At 44.9% G+C, this 22,409-nt stretch overlaps 1 protein-coding gene across 10 annotated transcripts; it reads left to right on the plus strand.

Annotated features, from left to right (window-relative positions):
• Positions 1-198: 198 nt before the first annotated feature.
• LOC108087802 (probable lysine-specific demethylase 4B) lies at positions 199-22,252 on the plus strand. 10 transcript variants are annotated; one of them, XR_001771190.1, is made up of 10 exons: positions 199-820; positions 10,443-10,949; positions 11,018-11,356; positions 11,421-11,743; positions 11,813-12,072; positions 12,198-12,575; positions 13,220-13,612; positions 15,136-17,416; positions 18,221-18,710; positions 19,316-19,418. XR_001771190.1 is itself a non-coding variant. In XM_017185348.1 (9 exons), exons 2-9 carry the CDS (start codon positions 10,518-10,520, stop codon positions 20,905-20,907), a joined length of 5,496 nt encoding a protein of 1,831 aa, XP_017040837.1. In that variant the 5' UTR covers positions 199-820; positions 10,443-10,517; the 3' UTR covers positions 20,908-22,252. The 10 variants fall into 10 exon arrangements, 8 of the variants coding, with proteins under 8 accessions (XP_017040837.1, XP_017040839.1, XP_017040840.1 ...); XR_001771191.1 differs by lacking the exon at positions 15,136-17,416; XM_017185348.1 differs by lacking the exons at positions 18,221-18,710; positions 19,316-19,418 and adding an exon at positions 19,818-22,252.
• Positions 22,253-22,409: the final 157 nt, after the last annotated feature.

Consider the following 22,409-nt stretch of genomic DNA (forward strand, 5'->3'; position numbering starts at 1 on the left):
TAAATAATTTTTAAATGTTAATCAGAACTGCTTTCTTTAAAAGAAATTAATTTCTTTTTTAGGTTAAACTGATTAATGAAACATATACAAATTTCTTGTTATTAGATTGTTTGGCTATAACTTGGATTTAGCTTGACAGCACTGTCGGATTATCGATAGGTGTGTGTCGGTATTTGTAATTGGTTTCTAGTACTGGGAGGAGTCTGGTCACACCTGCGGTTACAGTGTTTTTGCATCATGGCTAGATTTTTGCGAAAAATAAATACATAAACTGGTGTAATATGTGTTGTGCTTTTTGGGAACTGTTAGTAAATACTGCAGAGGTTCGCGTATAATATAGTACCACTAGTGACAAGCTACCGCGTCAATGTAAATGTTCTATTGCGAGTTTGTGTGTCCATTAAACTGGAGACTAGGCGTCTGATAAGCAGCCATCTTATAAGAATGGCGAGTGTTTCGCTGCCAAATAAATAAAAAAAAGTTATAACTACTACAATATCATTTAATATTTAACTATCCATGAGATACAAGAAGAATTAGCAAGAGCAGCAGCAACAACAATGCACCCAGACATGTGCAGCTAATCTATTGTAAATAAACTGCGACTGCGTCCATTGTGAACGAGCACCTTTTCTCGGTCACGTACGCCGATTCCGATTCCTCGATTCCCGATTCCCCGATTCTGTTGCACCAGCAGTGCAGATTGCTGGGAAATCGCGAAGTGAAAAACACAGGTGCCCCACATCCTCCACATAAAGGGGATCAAAGGAGGAGCAGGCGGAAGAGAACTTGAAGGAGGAGCAACTGCATCAGCAATCGGGTGAGTTCCCCAACATAGAGTGCCCATCACTGTCCATTTTCCCCCATTCAACGATTTGCAACAGCGAGTGCGTTGTACAAAATCGATTTTTCAATTCGCCAAGCGGGGCTGCCTCCCTACCACCCACTGCTGCCACCCACTTTGTTACTGGAACTCTCGGACCCGAATTAATTCCATTAACTTGGCAAATTCGCCAGCCGTGCGTTTTTTCTTTCCGATGACTGTTACACAGTCGGGGTGGTATAAATAGAACCATGATTGTCAAGAGAGGATTTTAAATTTATAGAGTATAACTACATATGTATGTACTAGAGCAGCAGAAATTATTTAATTACCAGCTTATTTAATAGATTTAAGAAAACCGGCATTTTAAGAACCAAAAACAAAACAATTGAGTTAAAACGTACTATTACATATTTAGGCAGATTTCATTGACAAATGTAATCAGAGATTTTAAAGGTGTTATCATTCTGTACTTCTATGAAGCTGAAATGGACAGTTCATGCTTTAAAGTAAAATTTAGAAATAGTTTTGTAGCGAAGTAAACAAACTTCTGGCTCTCCATGCTGATCTTACATATCCTAACATAACAAATCACACAAAAGCTTATTTCAACAATTTGTCAACACTATTAAAACGAAAACAAAACGTAACCAAGATAAAACATATTACCCCTTGCTTGTTTCCTAATTTTTAATGAATCATGATATCCAAATTTGTGGGTACCCAAATATATTGTTTTTAATATATTTGTATCGATGTATAAATTTGTTTTTACGGATGCCACATTTTAGTATCAATGCAACCAAAACTTTTTCTAATATTACTAATAAGAAGGTCTAAAGAATGTCTCGCCAGCGTTTTATGATCTCGATTTGATCGCAGCTGTGGCTTAGAAGGTTTCTCCCCCATTGTTCGAGTCGATGACTTCTTCTAACCAAACAAAGGTAAACAAATGTTTGACAAGCCTTTCTACGAGCCTTCGAGCGACAATAGAGACCGAAAACCAACTCTTTTTGAGACAGCAACTGACCTGCGACAAAGAGGACTCACGAAGGGAACATCTGCCGTCCTGTCTGCGTCTGCTTCTACCTGATTTCTCAGACTAAAGGAAAAGGCAGGGTTCAATGTACGCCTGCGCAAACACGGTGGCAAAACGCAGCTGCCATTGGGACAGACTGCAAAGCGACAGGGAAGCCGTGATTTTCAGCGACATTTTGCACTTCCTTTTCGACGACAGCCAAAAGCGGAAGTCTCGAATGGTGTTACAGTTCTGGCCGGTTGTTCTCGCCAGCTCCTTTCTCGTAAAATGTATGTAATTGCCCTCGATTGTAAGCGAGTCCTGGCCCGTTCACATACCGGTTTCTTTCCCTAAGCCAGTTGCTCTTAGCGCAATTTGAAACTTTTCCCAGTTTGGGGCACTCGGTACCCCTCTTCCTGTGCTCGACCTTATCCCGATCCCCATTTTTGTTCCCATTCCCATCCTTATCCTCCCTACGGGCCTCGGTGTCCAGTTACAGCTGGGAGAATTCAATTTTGGAAAGCTGTTTGCCCGACGTTTGCTGCAAGTTTTTTATGCTGGCTGTTTGGGCATTGGAAAGGCATCCTGTGGGGTCGGGCAGCTGATGGCAATATAAAGAAACAGCTGGCGATGGAGCCAGCATTTTAGATCTTTTTTTTTTACCAATTTACCAGGTAGCGTCTACTACCCACACAAAATGATCAGTTCCTATTAAAATAGGCAAGTTGAGTGATATTATTTTTATCTTTACAAGAAAATGGAAAAGTTAATTTGTAAGATTAACTCAAATCAAATATTCTACAGCTACATATACAGCTGTATCTTATATTATAATCATGTATGTAGTGTATTTGTTTAATAAGTAACCATTTAAAATAAAGAAAATACAGGAAATGCTAATAAATTTCATGACAGACCCCACTCATGACACTTATTTCATTATTACCGCGAGGGTTTTGTGTAACTGCTTTACTACTTTGGCAAAACAAAGGATGTCTTTCATAAAAAAAACATCCTGAAATGGTTCCATATTTCGTGTTAAATTAGCTTTTTCAATTCCCCTGTTTGCCAAAAAGAGAGCATTATCACTCTGGGAAGTGGAACCATCAAACATTCGCCTTGGGCTCCCCCCGATCGGCAGGCAGCTAGCAGATGTCCTTCGATCCGTGGCACATGCCAAGCGAGGATCGATGAACGACGAGCTAGGGACCAGATGTTACCAACACTCCGCTCATTGAACTAATCAATGCAACAGCAGGCCAGTTAGGCTGTTCGTTCTCGATCCCTTCTGTGCCTTCGTCCTTTCAACTCGGCTCTGCTCAATGCTCAATGCTCAGTGCCGGCTGCAATTCGTTGGATTGCCTGCCCACGAACGTCCATTACATTTTACAGCCGACATCTGTCGGTGCCTAAGGACCCCGGCCTGCTGCTGTGCTGTTTCCAGCCAGCTGTCCTGAACGAGAGCTCTCCGATTAAGAACTCGGCATGCAGGTGATGCAGTATTTTCCGCCTGAAGCTCACTTTATCCTGGCTGAGAATGGAGTGTTTTTTTTTTTTTGTGTTTTTTGGGGGTGTGGAGTCTCAGCTTTTGGGGGATGGCCGAAAATCAGCTGTTTTGCGCAATGTTTATAAACAAAAACGGAACTGTGACAGTGGCAGTAACCCTTAGACATGTCTGGGCATATTTTTGGAATCACCACCAGGGCGAGACCAACCACCGCACCGACCTACATTGGCGCACTTGCTCTGGGACACATGGCGCATGATGGGGTGGTTCCGCTCACACGCACGCACCACATCGAACGAAGAACCGAACCGCATGGCACGGCCTTCTCGTAGGTGCAAGGACGTTTGTGGAAAACCCCCCAAAAACGTAAACAAACGAAAGCAACCCCAGCAGTCAGCAGTCAGACGCCGGCACCGACCGCATCCGCTCTTGCTCTTGGTCATGTGAATTCCGAACCCACCACCACGGACACTTGGGAACACGGAAACGTCAGCTACGGATATGAATTCGGCGGTGGCGTGTGCCGGCATGTCATCCATCCACACAACGTCTTCGACACATTTAGGGGTTTTCCCAACCAAAATACGGAAGGAAAAAAAACCAAAACAGAGCGAGCCATCCATCGGTGGTAGTTAAAGCTGAGCAAAAGGAGCATCCGCTCCCGCTCGCATTCATAAGGCAAATTATAAACATACCCCCGGACTAGGTGGTGCTTTTGGCACAGATCCCGCCCGAAGTCCACAGGTCAGGTGTGGTGGTTCCGGGCCGTGGATGAAGTGCGAACAAGTTGTCAACGCAACAGGTCGCGCCGCCCCGCCGGGTGGTTGCACTCCAGTCGGTGGGTGGTGCGATCCTTTCTACCAAGTCCGACTAAGGGTATGCAATTAGTGTGGATGGGGTTAAGGGTTACAGGCCATGGTGTTGTGCTAGGTTTAAGGTGACATTTAAGGATTCGTGTTCTGCACGTTGGGGCTGGACTGGAAATATATTGCATACTTTGCCGAGCATTTACCTTCACATTTGTTGTATCTTGGCACAAAGCCACAAAACCCGAATTCTTATATGGATTTATTTTATACTATCTTTCTGTTAATATGTTAATAATAATGAAATACATTTTAAAAACCCTAAACATAAAACTTGTATAGGGCCTTATATTACTATTTCAATCTTAAACGTATTGTTGTTGTTTTGACTTAAACAATTGCTCCAGTGTTGATAAACCAAATAACTGCAATAGAACTCTGAGAAGTTCAAAGGCATTCATTCTCTTTTTCATGCCACCTTCTTGGAAGTCATTATTCCACCTGGAAATTCTAGGGCCTCTTGGCCTCGTTCCATATTTTCTAAAGCCATGGGTATGAATTTAGAGCACAAGGTACTTGTGTAGTAACGAAGGTCCTGGTGCTAACATCCTGCTTCGATCGACTTTCCTTGAGCAGGATGGCCGAGTGGCCACTTGAGCACGGGCACGGGCTTCTTGAAAAGTTTTCCCTTTTTTCTTGTTACATATTCGTTGTATATCCTTGCGCTTTCTGCTCCAAATGGCCGCCATTTTGTTGACCAATAAGTCCTTAGATGCAAAAAGTGTCGAGCGATAGACGAACAATGGCGAGAAGGAGAATTAATTAGATTGCGAAGGCAGCTGCTGGGTGTGCTGCAGCTGAGAGAAAGAGAGAGATGTAGAGAAACGAGCTGGGAGAGCCATAGAGAATCGGAGAAATATAGAGAAAGATAGAGAGCTGCGAGTGTGCGCCGAAAGCCTGCAACGGGAAACTTGTCATGCGCCTCGAATTCTCCTCCTTCTTCAACGCTTTTTATTCACTTAGCTCGCAACAACAACCGAAAAGAATGGACGCCAGGACGACTGTAGCTGGGCGCCTGCTTAAAAAAAGGACTCGCAGTACACTAGACACTCACACACGCACACACACAGACACGAGAATCACAAAATGTAACGAATGGAAAGCATAAAAACAAAACAAAGGCCAGCGGCAAAGGCAGAGAAACGAGCCAAAGCCAAACAGTTGTGCAATTGAGATAAAAGACAACAAAAGGGAAACTTCGAAAAGGGGACGCGTGCTTTGCTTTTCGTTCGATGCCTGTCACCGCCGCACAGTGGTAACAATTAAATATGTAAATTAGTTTACATATGGCCCAATATAAAACTTTAGTTTTTCAAGAACTAATAAAGGCTATAAAGAAATAACTGAAGCCACAGTCAGACAACTATTTCAATTAAAATAAAAGCCCATAAATTAACAAGTTTTTCAGTTCTAAAAGATTCATAGGGGATTTCGAGTTTTTGATTTTAACACTTAGTAAGTTAAAATTCTTTTGATGGTTCATTCGTTTCATAAAAAATAATGTTTAATTTTCTTAGTTGAATTAAATAAAAAAAATTAACTTTTTAATATAAAATTAGCCCACTGTGCGGCTTCGACGCGCGTGCTTAGCGTCACAAAAGGATATAAAACGGGCAACTGGCAGCGGCGACGGCGACTGCAGGAACAACAGCTACAACTACAACAACAAACGACAGGAACAAGGAAAAAAAGCATAAATAATCTTGTAGTTGTTGTCGCAGCTGAGGCAAAGCGGAGCTCGAATTGAAATTTTATGAGAAATTGTATTAGAGAAATGCTTTGTGAAATCACACGAGACACAGGACGATGTGTACGTCTGTGTGTGTGTGTGTGTGTGTGTGTGAGAAATGGAATATAAAATAGCAGGAAGGAGGGGGGGAAAAGTGGGAATGTGGAAAAAGGGGACGCGTATTATGGCGGTTCCTACGTGTGTTCTTCGTCGACGACGTCATCGCCAGTTGTTGTTTTTGTTTTTGTTGCTGCTGCTGCTGCTGGCGTTGAGTTCCTGTTTTCGCTTTTTACCGTTCAGTCAATGACCACATTGTGTACACAACTGCAGCTTGTGTGCGTGCGACAGTGTATGTGTGTGTGAGTTATCCTGCCGGAAGTTGAAGCCGCCGCCTGGTCATTCTCGCTGCTTTTCCTGCAAGCTCTCCTACTCTCTCCCTCTCTCTCTTTCGTCCTTTTTGCTCGCTCACTCTCTGTACGTTCTGGCTGAGCTGTTTTTAGGAGAAACAAGTTTCCAGGATCCTTGGGCACCCCGCCACTTATTGTTTGTTCTTGCCAAAGTCCCCCCGTGTGCAGTGTGACCATTCTTTTGAGCTCTGGTCACGCTTTGATCCTGCCGTTCTCATTTGACCGACCGCTCCTTCAAGCTCCATTTTATGTAGGCGTTGCCCGCCTAATGACATGCTGTAAATTATACTTCTCCGCGGCATTCCTCTTGCCGTTTCATGCCGCTGTAATTACTCAGTTTCCTTTTTGTCTCCCCTTCCCCATTCTCTCTCCAGTTTTTGCTTCGTTTTATAATATTATGTTGGTTTTTGTATGGGTTTGCTGCTCACAGGATGCGGGGAAGCTTGTTATCGAAACGCTATCACGTAATTACTCGCTGCAGTTATCCTTCGCAGTTGTTGCAGATGTGCTAATTTGTATTCGGGAAACGGAACTCATGTTCCATTAAATTGGGCATTATAAGGGATTTGGCAAATTGCACAATTTTGTTATGGGGTTCTGTAGTTATCGAATAATTGTCTTATATCTTATCAGAGTGTTTCAAGATTAACTTAGTAATGATGTAATAAAAGATACAGAAATAGAGAAAATTAAAATATGATATTTTATGTACTCCAGAGTTTATTTTAAATAAACATTTTACTATTCCCAGACATTTTTTTTGTACATCTTGTAACCAATTCACAAAGACAATATGAACCATATTCTTGTAGCTTAAAAGTGATCAATGATCTTGCGTATTGGCATACATTTTATAGCTAACGAACTGGCTGAATTAGCCCAAAAAATATTTATATCTTATAGAGTCTTCTCACTGCACCATAAACCCTATTAAGTCGCATAAATAAATCATATTTATTGAAAATTATAACATTTAAAAACAAACAAATTGGTATGCCAAAAACACAATGGCTTTCCAGTTTGTTGGTTTTGCATGATTTAATAAATATTCAATTATTAAATAACCGATACATGAAGCCGTCTCGAGAGAGCGAATCCTTGGTTCCCGTCTCAAGTGGATCCTTGAGATCGAACCCCTGCCGCAGTCGTTTACCTACGAACGATCGCAGGCGATCCTTGATTTCTAATCACCAGATTAGATATTCGCCAAAATCCGAAATCCAGGCCAGGACAATGTATAATGAGGATTAAGTCCTTTGCGATTTCTCCGACTGCTTAGAGAGATATTTTGTGAAAGGGAGTCCCGAATGAATGCGAGAGAGCGTTTCGAATGGCGAATGCGTTTTCCTTTTTGCCACATTTGCTTTTCGCAATGAAACGAAAGAGCCGGGAAAAGGCATTGTTCGATGAATAGAATGAACGGAGGAAAAGGAGGAGCGATAAAAACTGCCAGTTTTCCTCACGGCCTGCATTTTCCCCCTCCACAATTATCCTGTCAAACTTGTTTGCGCCGTCTCCTTTTGGCTCTACACCAATTTTCCTTTCGCATTATGCTTTGACCAGAGCATTCGCATTAAAAGGACAACGCTCTCGTGCGTACGTGTGTGCTCACGGCTCACGGTGTGTGCGGCCCGTGTCTGTGTGTGAGTGCGAGCGAGTCCTTTCGACGCCTGCGTCGCCAGCGTCCTGACATCGAACTGCCGTTCAGTCAACGCTTGCCGCTCAGACCGCTCAGACATGTCGCGCCCGTCGTGAGTGCTTTTAGTTAGCTAGTACGCATATACATATATCTATATATATTTATATATATACATCCTCGAAGAGAGAACGAGCAGCAGCCATCAAGTCAAAGACTGTAAAACGCAAAACAACGACGCCATCAGATGTTGCAGGATTAAATTAAATTAAATATATACATAACTCACCAAAACCAAAGCAAATCATTCTACAAGAATCGCAAATTGAAAAAAACAAAAGTGTTTCGTACTAAACGTCAAACAGTGCAAATTAGTTACAATTAGTTCAAGAGGAGCAAAAGTTTCGCATGCAAATACACAATAAAATAATGTGCAATAAACTTCAACTAAATACAAACAAAAGCAATACAGCAGCAGCTAAATCAACAACAAGCAAGCGTTGCTTATTTGGGCACACAAATACTTTTGCCATTTCTTTGGGATTTACGCACGGAGAGCATCGAACAAACTAGAGAAGCTAATAAAAAAAACCTTCGAAGCCCATCACAAGTGAGTTCCAAATTTCGTCCTTTCACAAACACACACACACACTCACCCAACCGTAAACACACACACACACACAGTCATGTTCTCGCTGGCTAGCGACTCGCCCATTTCGTATTGCCCCTAAAGTAGCGAGTATATCCTGCCCATACAATCTCTCGCTCCTTTCCTCCAAAATTCGCTCTCTCACTCTCTCCTTTTAGCTAGCAAATAGTTTTGCGCACTCGTCATCGCTCCCCCCTTCCCCCTGCCCTTCCCCATCATCGGCGGCTCTCTTTCTCTCAGTGTCCTTTTTGGTGTTCTCGCTCTCCTGAAGTCCTCGGGTGGTGGTACAGTTTTCTGCGTGGCCGAAAAATTGCGTAAATTTTCATCTAGTTCTCTGGGATGTCTCGCACAGCGTTGTCCTCGTTATCGCTATCCTTGCTGCTTCTCCGGCCTGCAGAGCTTCTTGTCTGCTTGTACGGAAAATAGGAAAAACAAAAGGAAAACCATTGGTATTGAATGGGGAAAAAATGTCGCCGGATTTGTGTCATTTGCTTATTGGGCGTTCGCGACACATATAAATGACTTGCCGCGGAGATAACAGTTTGTCCTGGCACTCAATAATTAATTATCCCCTTCATCTTGTTTTATTGTTTTTTTTTTTTTTTTTGGGATTTTTAATTTGGGTGGCTCGACGTATACAGAAATACAGACAGCAAAAATGTTCAATTATGCATGATTCATTATATTTCTGTTTTTGAAAGACACTAACTTGATGATTCTTAAAATTTCCCAAAGTGTTTCTAAAAATTGTGCACTCCGGAAATTATGTGATTCATGAAATTAGATTAGTTGATGAAATAAGAAAAAAATTAATTGATAAGAAAATGGTAAATAGACTAAAATTTTAAAATTGTGGCGGCAAATAAATTCTTAACTTATCTATAAAATATAAAAATGTTTATACACAAAGTTTCTAAATTATTGTTAAAATTTTCTTCTGATCTTTTATGGTTTATAAGCTAATCAGTTTCGAGCGAAAACGTTTTACTTTTTTGGTGAACAATATTTAAATTATATATATTTGTTGACATGACAAGTAAACAACCTACATTTACTTTGGCTTTATTTATAACAAATCAGTAAGTATTTTTAAGTAAATTTTTTATAGTTGAGGTACAGGAACATATTCTGATCTGTTCTTGTATTTTCTAAATATATTAGTTGACAAATTCTGTAAGATAGTTTAACTGACAATTTATAACAAATTATTTTTGGTAAGGAATTTCAATTTCAGCTTTCATCAGATCCATAAAACCAGCTATTCCTTAAACTTTCAACCTTTCAGCCGGTTCTGCATGATATGTAATATACGTTACTCAGTTTACAACATTTCTTAAGGTTATCGAATGAACGATCGTTGCACTTTTTATGGGTTCCTATGGGCTGGCATGGGCACTGTTTGTAGCACACGAGGAAAACCACTCGAATGACAGGGGAAGGGGCGGGGGGCAGCGGCAACTGCATATCCTGCCAGCCTCTATTCTCCTGCCAGTCAGTCGTCCTGCCTGCCTGCCTGCCTGCTGTTGTCGCTGCTGCCGCGCCCATTAAAAGAAAAGAAAGGCAAAAAAAAAACCTCGAAAAGTTGCAGCTGTTCGTGCGCTCCTCAGAATTTGTTTTCTGTGCGGCAGGCAAGCGATCCGATCCGATCCGATCCCATCCGATCCGAACCATTGAGCGTTTTGAGCTCTAAATTTGAGCGCTCAGCGACGGGGCAGGCAGACGGACGGGGCATCTGCCCGGGATTAATGGGCCGAACTGGGAGTTCGGAGTACGGAGTTTTAATGCTGCTTCCTATCACACGTTCCAGATCGAAGTTAAGCAGCAATATCCGAGAGAAAAGTTTCGAGTAGGCAAGGCAAACGAACGAACCGGAATCGGAATCATGAAAATGTCAGAGGTGCCTCGCATTATGGTCTTTCGACCCACTTGGGAGGAGTTCAAGGACTTTCCCAAGTACGTTGCCTACATGGAGTCCCAGGGCGCCCACAAAGCCGGTCTGGCCAAGGTGGTCCCACCGCCGGAATGGGTACCCCGCCGCAGTGGCTACGCCGACTTGGATGCCCTGAATGTCACGATACCGGCGCCCATCTGCCAAGTGGTCACCGGCAAGCAGGGCTATTACCAGCAGATAAACATACAGAAGAAACCGCTGACCGTGAAGCAATTCAGCGAGCTGGCCAGCACGGAGCGTTATGCCACGCCCAAGCACTTTGACTTTGAGGATCTGGAGCGAAAGTACTGGAAGAACATAACCTATGTGGCGCCCATTTACGGGGCTGATGTCAGCGGGAGCATCACAGACACCGACCAGGATGTAAGTGTGGGCTAGGTTCCCCTTGGGGGTTTGCGTTTTCCTCCAACCTGACGATTTGCCCTTTGCAGAGCTGGAACATCAACCGGCTGGGCACGATCCTAGATTATGTGAACAAGGACTACAACATTCAGATCGATGGTGTTAACACCGCGTACTTGTACTTCGGCATGTGGAAGACGACCTTTGCCTGGCACACGGAGGACATGGATCTGTATTCGATTAATTACCTACACTTTGGGGCCCCGAAAACGTGGTACGTTGTGCCGCCCGAGTGTGGTCGCAAGCTGGAGAAGGTCGCCAATCAGTATTTCCCGGCCAGTTACAAAAACTGCAATGCCTATCTGCGCCACAAGATGACGCTCATCTCGCCGCAGATCCTAAAGCAGCACGATGTGCCAGTCAGTAAGGTGTGTGTTGTTATCAGTTATCAATTCCGATTTGGTGGCACTACTAAATCCCGGCCTCTTGCAGATTACGCAGGAAGCGGGCGAGATCATGATCACGTTTCCTTTCGGTTACCATGCTGGGTTCAACCATGGTTTCAATTGCGCCGAGTCCACCAACTTTGCCATGGAGCGGTGGATCGAGTACGGCAAGCGGGCGGTTCAGTGCACCTGCAGCAATGACATGGTGAAAATCTCCATGGACACCTTCGTCAAGCGCTTCCAGAGCGATCGCTATGACATGTGGATGAACGGGCGCGATGTGGGCCGGCATCCCGAGGATCCCTCGAATGCGGTGCTGAGCGCAGCTCCCCTGCCGCCTCATCTCGATGTCCTGCTGTGTGATAAAAAGTAGGTTTTCCGCGGGGGGTACTTTCCATGCCATTCAGGATGTTGTCTTACTTCTGCTCCTCTCTTTAGAATGAAAAAGCAATGCAATCCCACCAAGGCCAAGAGCTTCAAGGAGCGCAATCCCGATCTGGATCTGGATGAAATCCAGCAGAATCCCAACGTTCCCGACGACGTCAAGGCCATGCTGAAGGAGAGTGTGCTCACGCTGGACACGGGCGAAGTGGGCGGGGAGGAGGGCGATTTCGGGAACGAGGACGCCATGAGTTTGCAGAGCCCCGCCGATCTGAAGACCAAGCAGGAGCTGCTCGAGTACATAGACGATGGCACAGGTGTGTGGGCCCTCAGGTGCCCTTAACTCCGAACCAAACAAAACTGTACTATAATCTCTTTTCTTGCTCTTGTTCTCTGTCTTCCCTTTCTTTGGTCTCGCCTTTCCAATCTTCTCTTTCGACAGAAGACGACGACGAGGAGGAGGACTTCAAGCGGCGCAAACAGAAGCGCAAGTACGATGCCGACTACGATGACGATTGGTTGGCCTCCAAGCGAAAGAATCACTCGAGAAACAACAGTCGGGGACGCAGTCCACGCACCAAGGACGATCGTTCCATATCACCGGCGTCCTCGACTTCCTCAACGTCTCGAGGTGCAAGGCGTGGCAAGGCCAGCGGCACGCCCCGAAAAACACCAACGAGGCGGAAAAAGGACCCAAGTGCCACTTCGCCAGCGGTGGCAAGTGTTGCTGCCTCGCCTGCTGCTGCAACATCGCCGGCAGCTGTGACCACCACAACAACAACAACAACATCACTAAACACACCAGCAGACGGCGGCGGAGGTGAGAGCAGCAGCTTAAGCAGCCACTGCACCACTGCATCCACATAATCACTGCTTCACCCGACCTGACCTCCAAGTCATCCAATAATCCGACAAAGCCCCAGTCACTCCCCGAATCACTCCTTTCATTCGTTCCTCTAGCAAACAAAAACATCGATTTCACATTTCACAGCTTCTTCGTCGCCTTTCGGTACCATCAAAATTCAATGTTTTATAGCCGTTCCACAGGCAAAATCATTCCATGGTTTATTTGTTTTGTGTTTAATGTACAATAAGTCGTCAACTAGTTTGTTTTAATTGTAAGAGTGCGTCAGAGAAATATACGATCACGCTTTTAAACCTATGCTAAAAACTAACCAAAAACCAAAACTGTTTTACTAAAACCGAATCGCAAGGTGTTGGTGCTGCCTGGGCCTGTTCTCCTGTTTGTTTTGCCGACCCAGAGAATAATTGCTTCACTTGCTTCTTCGCTTTCACCCGCATTCCCCCCACCCCATTGCAATGCCCTCCCCCCCAAAAAAAACCGATGTGTGTGTGTGTGTTTACACCAACCAAAACCGAAAACAATATTAACCGCATTTAATCACAATCACTGAAAATCCAGATCCGATCAAGTACTAAACGCTACCGATTGACGTTTTTCAGATGCCAAAAAGGAGCAGCCGTCGCTGCAGTTTATGCAACAGTCGCGTAAATTCGAGGGCAAGATACCAAAACTAAGTCAGTCGGAGAAAGCAGAAGCAACAGGAGCAGCAGGAGCACGGGAGGCATCCACATCCAAATCTAGTCAAGAGCAGCAGCAACAGATTGTCTACGTCAACATGTTGCCAGCGGCCAATACCCTCAACGGCATTACACAGCAGCAGCAGCAATACGGCAGCACGGATGGCAATGTCTATCAGCTGCAAAACGAAATACTCTGTGATGCAAACGGACATGCGGTGACTGCCGCCACGGCCACATATCAAACCACGGCCAGCAGTCCACAGCAGCAGCAGCAGCAACAGCAGCAACAGAATGTTGCAACCAGTGTTGCCGGTAAGTGTCCGCCTTGAATTTGTTCGCTTTACGTTTATTTGTTTGTTGGTTGTAGTCTTTGTGTATGGTTTAACCCTCTTGTGTACTCGTATTTGGTGTTTCCGTTCAAGCTATTATCACTAACCGCTCATTGTAAATACAAACTCACCCACATTTATGATTTCGACCGTCATCCGAATTGGCCAAATTCGAATCCAATCAAATGTTTTGTTTTGTAAGTGTCGCACATCCATATTCCATCTTTGTCATTCGCTACTAAAACTTGTCATTTTTATTTTTTTTTTTAACTTTTTGTGCCAAAATTCAAACGCGCCATTCAGCAAGAATGTTTTGAATGAGAACAAACAATGAATTTGACTTCCATTTGCCGAGCTCTTGTCACTCCTTTGCCTTTCCAAAAATAAAAATGAACATAAATAAGAAAAGAGAAAAGAAAAGACAAGAAATGAAAAGTCGATAAACTCTTCAATTAACCACCGAAAATCAAAAATCCAATCTCATCGCCCAATTAATAACAACAACCGCTTTCGACTGATCCACACACAACATGCTCTCGTTTTTAATTTACGACACCCTTTCCCAGGTTTTGTGTCTGTCTCTTCTCGAAATGTCATGAATATTGGAACAATCACATAGATAAATGCACAAATCATTTCAACCGAGGAAACTCCGTGCAATGCGCGACGAAAAAAGGCTCAAAAAATTGTCGATCACGTATTATTTTACTTATTAGCTAGTTTAAGAATTTGCAATTCCATTTTTGGCGCCCAACTGTAGATAAGTGTGACCAGTGTTGACCAACGGACGGCGAAAGTGCTGCCCATGCGCAAGCGAACACTTAGCAGCACTGTGCGTCAAATTTGAAATGAAAAACTCATAGTTTTTAGATTTGCGATTATGATTTAGTTATTTTTAGCAACGACACTATCTCCTTTACTCTCCACTTATTGTTTCGTACTTTTGACACAACACCACTCTATCCGTTCTCAGCTTGTCCTTTCAAGAGGAGAAGTCTGAACCAACGTTGGCCAACACAACAGTTTCATCCTTTAAACTTTCCTCCTGTAAACTCAGTTATTCAAGTCGATTAATTATTTAATTTTATTTTGTACGTATTGAGTTGCGAGTACTGTACCAGAGTTACGATTACGATTGCTGTAAAGTAGATCTAAGTAAAAACACAAATTCTACCGACAAACAAAAACCAATTCACTCACGTTCTATCTGTATATCCTGTATTGCCGTATCCAATTCGATTGATTGATGAAAAGGCCCGTGAAAATGCGGCAGATGCAACACATCTGTGGCATTTACCCACACTGTTGGCCACGAATAGCTTTCATTTTGCACAACATTTGTTTTAACCGAAAAAAAAAAAAACAAGAAACCTGATTTGAGTGAATTGTTGATTGATTTCGATTTCGATTACGAATTGATTTATTGATTTATGCAAATATTACATTCAAACACATCTTTTATGAACCGAACCGAATATGTATTTTCAAAAAATATATAAACAAAAGACAATGTGGTCACAACTATTAGTTCGTCCTCCATCCTGCACACGAACGCCAACACCAACGGAGTGGACACGCAACAGCAACAGCAGCAGCAGCAACAACAGCAGCAGCAACAGCAACAGCAACCACATTATCACTACATCACCACCACCGGCGAGGATGGACAAACACCGACCACCATAGTGTTCGAGAACTACAACGGCGGAATGCCGGCAGTGAGTGCCGCCGCTCCAACGCCCGTTCCCGTCTCCGTCTCGCAGGGCAATCCCTCGGCGACCACGACCACCACGGCGCTGGTGAACACGGACGGGACGATCATCGAGTTCGATGGCAGCACCTACGAGGAGTACCATGTGCTCAAGAGCGAGCCGGGCAGCAGCGATTGCCTGAGCAACGGCAGCAGTGCCGTCGCCGCCGACATCATCAAGTACGAGCCGCAGCACGGGATCGTTGGCGATGAGGAGGACGACGAGGAGAACGGCCTGCTGCAGGTGAAGTACGAGGAGCAGAGCCTCGAGCACGACCCGGAGAACGAGCACGACGGGGAGCAGGAGCACGAGTTCGAGGAGTTCCAGGTGATCAAGGCCGAGGTGGAGGCCGAGGCGGCGGAGCAGGCAGCTGGGACCACCAGCTACACCATCAGCCAGGATCAGCAGGGCACCATCTCCTCCTCAATGGTGCCCAAGTCCGGTTCGGCGGCGGCGGCCAAGCAGAAGCGCAAACGCAAGACGCGCGTCATCGCCGACGACGAACAGGGCGAGTATCTGGAGAAGATGAGTGTGCGCGGCCTGGACATCGCTCGCTACGAGCACATCATCGACGGGGTGGCCTACTGTCTGGTCTGCGCCAAGAACGACATCTTCAAGACGTTCAAGAACAAGTACAGCTTCCAGCGGCACGCCTACCTCTTCCACGAGGGCCAGAACCGCAAGATCTTCGCCTGCCCCATCTGCAACAAGGAGTTCTCGCGCCCCGACAAGATGAAGATGCACAAGAAGGACAAGCACGGCGACGTACCAATGCCTCCCTCGGCCACCACGACGCCTCTAAAGTCCGATGGTCCGCCGGCGAAGAGGGCGCGTGCCGCTCGGACGCCGCGAGTTCGCAAGTCGAAGGGTGGAGATGGCAGCACGCCGGCGAAGAAGCGGCTGGCGCAGATCGATAGCGTGCTGGACGATGTGCAGAATGGTGAGTCGCTGGCCATGACGCCGGTCAGCGTGAGTCACTCGCAGCAGCAGCAGCAGCAGCCGCAGCAGACGATGCAGCACAGTCTGACCACCACGCTGGCTCCCACGACGCCGGCGCAGCCGCAGCATCAGCTGCAGACGCTGCCCTCGCTGGACTTCAGCGGGATGATCCTGCCGGGCGGAGCGCAGCTGGCCCTGGCCAATCCGGGGGCCACCAGCTCCGTGGGCCTGCAGCGCGGACCGGGCACTCCGAATGGCGGGCAGCCAACGGCGCCCACCACCACGCTGATCTACTCCAACCAGCTGGAACTGCAGCAGGCGCTGCTGCAGCAGCAGTTGCACGGCCAGAGCATCATGATCCAGGACCAGGCGGGCAATCTGGTGCCGCTGCAACTGGACCCGGGCACCCAGGCGATATACACGACGGCGCCGCAGGCTCAGCGGCAACAGCCCACGGCGACCACATATCAGACGACGCAGCAGCAGCAGCAACAGCAGGCGCAGCAGCCGGGCAGTCAGGCGCAGCAGCAGCAGCAGCAGCCGCACTACGAGCTGGACAACGTGACCTATCTGAGCTCCACGGCGGCGGCGACTCCTGCGGCGGCCGATCAGCAGCAGCAGCAACAGCAGCAGCAGCAGCAGCAGCAGCATGTGATTGGAACCGTGCAGAGCTACCAGATCCTGACGCCCGACGGCCTCCAGAACTTCCAGCCCAAACTGGAGCCGGCCGAACTGGGCGACCTGTGTCCCTACTCGCAGTACACCTTCACCACGCACGCGGGAGCGCAGCCCACGCTGAATGCCAATGCACTGGATGCCCAGACGCAGCATCAGCATCATCAGCAGCAGCAGGCGCACCACCAGCAGCAGCAGCACCACCAGCAGACGCAGCTGCAGCTGCAGCAGCAGCCCTTCGCCACGCACCACAATCCCCACCAGCAGTTCATGGAGCTGAAGAACGAGCTGCTGATCAAGGGGGGCGATGCCTACGCCCTGGACGCCGCCTCCATGTACCACCTGCCCTTCTCGCCCACGTCGATGATCAATGCGGTGAACGATGTGAACACCTCGTCGCTGCTGGAAACCAAAGAAATTAGGTAAACGCTCTTTCCAACTAACCAAGCCACTAAAAAAAGATAACCCCAATCCCGAATCCCTCCTCCTCTGTCTGAACGATTTCTCTTAGTGTAACGCGCTCGATTAGATTGCTCTGTATATCTCTATCTTTGTATCTGTATCTATAACTCTCTCGATATCGCTAACTCCGCCTCTGCTGATCTTCCTTTCACCACGTATTTTGAGTCGCGCAACAAAAGGTGTACTTGCAACCAAAAAATATATATATAAAAAAGATATTAACACTTAAACACCCGATGGCCGCCTGCAAAACACGAAAACTGAACATTAGGGGGAATCAAGGGGCTACATTAAGCATTAACTTGTTTAGTTTTAGTTTAAGATTATGCATACTTTAGTTATACATATTATGTATCTTTTTAGTTATTCTGTAATTGTATGATTTTGTAGCCAGAGTTTTTTCAGTTTGTATCTTAGTCGTATGAATTGATTTTTGTGCATTTATTTATTCACCAATCTTGAAACCACAAAGGTCCTGCACTCTATTTCCAATAGACAGATCCTTGTGGCGGCTTGTTGTTGCTTCCCTGTAAAAACTATATGCCATTCCCGATTTATACCCCGATTTAATCACAATAACAAAAACTCGTTTACATTTTGTTTCGAGATCAACTTGTGTTCAAATACGTTTTATACTTCAATGCAATTTTGTTCTTTTTCTTTCTTTTCTCTTGTTTTATTTTATGTACACACAACCAACCCACCAACCGACCAATCAATCAATCAATCAATCAATCAAACAAAACAACCCATTATAACTATAGCTACGATATATCAGAGGCAGTGCTACTAGCTCTCTGAAGAATCGACCGCCACAGAAAGCTGCAGCCAAAGTACCAAAAATTCTATTTAACCAATAAAGAACTCAGTGCTGAGTTTGCAATTAAAAAATATATAATCGCTAAACGAAAATGAAGTGAAAGACTTGCCCATGTAATACCAAATCGAAAGCAACGCAAATGGAAGCCATTTTCAATGTTTGCCAAGATCAGCGGCCAAGCATAAATAACAATCAAGCGAAACTAACTTACCGAAACATTAGTGTACTTACATCACTCACTTCACATATTCAAAACACTCACTTGCCTGAGTGTCACTCATTGATTCATTCATTCACACGCCGTGTGCGAGTGTGCGAGGGCAGCAACAAAGATTCAATAAAAACCAACAAATAACGATCTCCACTACACAAAATACAGAATAACACAGTAATAAAATAAATATTAAAATATAATATTGGACATTTAGTGAAAGGTATGTGTACTTTTGTTTATTCGCTTTATTTTTCTGTTTTGATTTTGTTTTGCATATCACTTTTCTGTTTTGTAAATAACCAATGTCCCTTGGGTTCCTGCATCCTAACAACACTTGGTTCTTTGACTACCACTCAACACTAATAATTGGGGAATTACCAACACTTCAATATTAACAGAAAAATACTAATAAATTAAATGAGTGTCTGTGGTGGCAATTGAACTAAACTAAAAACATAAAAAATCTCAATTTTCTAGTCACACACCCACATTCGATCCAATTAGGCAATCAGTCATAAGCGTCATTATCATTTACTAACCCAAAATTAACTTTGATTTAAGCATATCTAACATTCAAATTAAAGAAAGGAATTGATAAGAAAACAACTAACACAAAACCAAAATAAGAAACCAGCAAATATGCTAATCAAATTGTTTTTATTTTTTCTTTTTTCACCCGACAACATTTTACGTTCGTCTGTTGTTTGTGTTTTTGTGTTATTCCCTATGATTTGCACACAAAAATTCATAATCATGCGACACAACAAACAACAACAATCACATGAACATCATCAACAACAACAACAACATCAACAACGACAACAGGTTCTTCTAAACACAACAACAACCACCCGAAACAATTGTTCAAGCGGCCATACACAACCAGCAATCACAACAGAACCCAGAACACCAACAACAACAATCAGAGTCAAATTCAGAATCAGATTCAGAAACAGAATCAGAATCAAAACCATAACAAGAACACAACACAAGACGACGAATCGCAGCGTCGCCAAGTGGAGGCGTATCGCATTTACTACGAAGAAATCACCGTCAAGCAGGCGAATTCCCGTGCTCGCCTTGCCGATAGCAACACAAGCAACAAATGTTGCAGTCGCAACGGCAACGGCAACAGTAATGGCAGCAACATCAACGGCAGTAGCAGCAACAAAAGCAGCCAAAGCAGCAGCAGTTTCGTCGACAAGTTCGCCGACTTTGTCAGCAACTCGAGTCGAACTACTCCCATGCCCAATTCCCATGTCCAGACCCATGTGCCGCCTTCCACAAGAAAAGCGACTAATGCAATCCTTCCTCCCAACACCAACAGCAGCAGCAGCAGCAACAGCAACAACAACAGCAGCAGCGGCAACAGCAATGCCACCAGCGTGGTGAATAGCAGCAATGGCCTCAAGCCGGCGGCCAAGAAGACGCCCGTCATCCTGTTGGCCGCCCGTGGTTCCACCAAGCAACCTCCGATTAGCATCCTCAATGGAAACACCAAAGTGGGCAGCGGAAACGGTGCCGTCACCTTGGTGCGGGTAAATGCCCCCGCCAATCGCAATCAGCGACAGGTTATCGTCGCTCCGGAAGCAGCCTCTGTGGAACAGCATCCTGTGGCCGAGGAAGAACTGCTGGCCGAGGACGATGAGCTCGACGAGGAACTGGACGAGGATGCCGTGGCCTTGGGTGCGCTCTCCTCGTCGACTGCTCAAATCTTGCGCAAGTTCCGCATACCCAAGGGCACGGCTGTGACGGCCAAGTCGGGTGACAACTACCTGGCCATGCCCACGCCCACTCCATCGCCGCCGAGCGCCGTCAATTTGGCCAGTTCCGGTGTGGAGTCGGCCGGGTATATGGAGAACGAAGACGACATCATCGAGGAGCTGAACGAGGACGATCTGGTCGAGGAGATAATTGACGAGGAGCCGAGCCAGGAGCAGCCGGAGTTGCAGGAGGCGACGAACAGCGATGGTTTGGATTTAAGTAGTAGCAATACTGCGACGACGGCCACCACGGCGACCACAATGCTATTGGCTCCACAGCCGCCGCCGCTGCAGCTGCAGACGGTGGCCTCCAACGGAACCGTGACCTGCTTCAACCTGCCCAGCAACACCATACTGTTGCAGTCGGCCGACGGCAGCATCATAGCCGCCACCCAGGTGCCGCATCCCAGCAAGGCGGGTCAGCAGCAACTCATAGCGCTGCCGGGCAACGTGGCCATGGCCACTGAAGCAGCGGGTCAGGCGCAGGCCACCGCAACGCCACAGACCACGCAGACGCTGCTCCTGACCGCCGACGGTACGGCCATTCCCATACTGGCGACCACTCCGCAGCAGCAGCAGCAACAGCAACAGCAGCAGCAGCAACAACAGCAACAGGCGGCCGCTGCTGCTGCTGCTCAGTTGTTCGCCGCGTAGGGGCTAATGGGTGGCCAAATGGGTCGATTTTTGAACAGTGCCACCATAATGCCGACCACTTACTTCTTTTAGAAATCTCAAATACTGTTCACTCGTGATTCGGTTGCTCATGGTGCAAAGCTTATCCTTAGCTTTGTACCGTCAGCAACACTGGAATGTTTAGTATATATTCTTTTGGAGTTTTCGAACACGTCAAAAATCGTCACATTTGGCCACCAAATAAAATGGGAAGAAAAGGAACTGCGGGGGGAACTGTAGAAGCAGATGCGATTACACTGTAACAATATGAATGATTGAATAATAACTCAAACATAAGCCAAGCTAAACTAATTGATATTACCACACTGTTGGATGTGCATACAAAATTTATTTTTTTATTCGAAAACCAAATGCCTACAAGAATACAAATCAAATGTTGTTCAACACAAACACACACGACACACACATGCGCGAATTGTGTTGCGGAAGAATCAAATATGTACGTTTCAAGGCAAACAGAAGAGCATCGTAAATTTAAATTATTTGTACTACTAAGCTAAAGTTTAAACGTTTAAGTGCAAAGACGAGACACACACCCCAAACCAGTTGTAACTATTTAGCCCGCCTGAAGAGCAGGCGAAAATACGTTTAGCCTAATTTAGTGTTGCGAGAATTGTTCGGTTTGATTAAAGGACAACTCACTCCTCTCAACAAATACTTATAAATATAATTTGTTCCTTGCATAACGAGAGATGCGGCAGGAGCCAGCTATGCAACGTAATTCATGTAGTATTTATTCCATAAGTTCTCAATCTATTTATTTATTTTTATTTTTGTTAACCAACCCTTTCCGTTTCCCCAGAAAACCCTTGCCATTATCATTTCTTTTACCATGTTGTATATTCATTACATATAAATATTATATATTTTATTTGCAATTTCGTTATGCCATTCATAAATAAATAGGAAGCATAGCACTGACCTAACATTACTCTAAGTTGTAGGCTCGATACTTTAGACTAAAGTATTTTTTTAAAAAGATTCTTGCGACACCAGCAACCCAAGAAAACAACAAAACAACACACTAAGCTAAGCGAAGCTAGGTTAAGCCTAATATAACATAAACAGATGGAAGACAATGATTCAAAATATTTAATAAAAGTATGTAATCTAAGACAAATAAGCAAAAACGAGTTGCACTTCTGTAAGATATACTTTAAATAATAACGAAGCAAGAAAAGCAAACCATTAAGCAACTCAAGTAGCCTACATTATGTATGATACAAATTCTAAAGCTAATATTACTTTACGTATACATATATATATATTTATTATAAACAATAAAATACAATTTTAAAAATTTAAAGCAATAAAATACGTTTTTACTATTTGTTGAGGCTTTATCTTATCTTTAAAATTTTCAAACTTTTCTGATAAATGGTGGGACCCATGTCAAAAATTCGTTTGCTTTTTTTTTTACAGACTAACAAATTGAATGTTTTTTAAGTTTTCAGAAACAACTC

The sequence above is a fragment of the Drosophila ficusphila genome, unplaced genomic scaffold (assembly GCF_018152265.1).
Source record: "Drosophila ficusphila isolate 14025-0441.05 unplaced genomic scaffold, ASM1815226v1 contig_414, whole genome shotgun sequence".
Classification (NCBI taxonomy): Eukaryota; Metazoa; Arthropoda; class Insecta; order Diptera; family Drosophilidae; genus Drosophila; species Drosophila ficusphila.

What these genes read in the sequence shown, in the direction of transcription:
- LOC108087802 (XM_017185348.1), top strand. Translation starts at nt 10,518, where the DNA reads ATGAAAATGTCAGAGGTGCCTCGCATTATGGTCTTTCGACCCACTTGG. An exon ending in TCACAGACACCGACCAGGAT is followed by an intron (nt 10,950 to 11,017) that starts GTAAGTGTGGGC and finishes TGCCCTTTGCAG; the next exon opens with AGCTGGAACATCAACCGGCT. An exon ending in ACCAGCAGACGGCGGCGGAG is followed by an intron (nt 12,576 to 13,219) that starts GTGAGAGCAGCA and finishes GACGTTTTTCAG; the next exon opens with ATGCCAAAAAGGAGCAGCCG.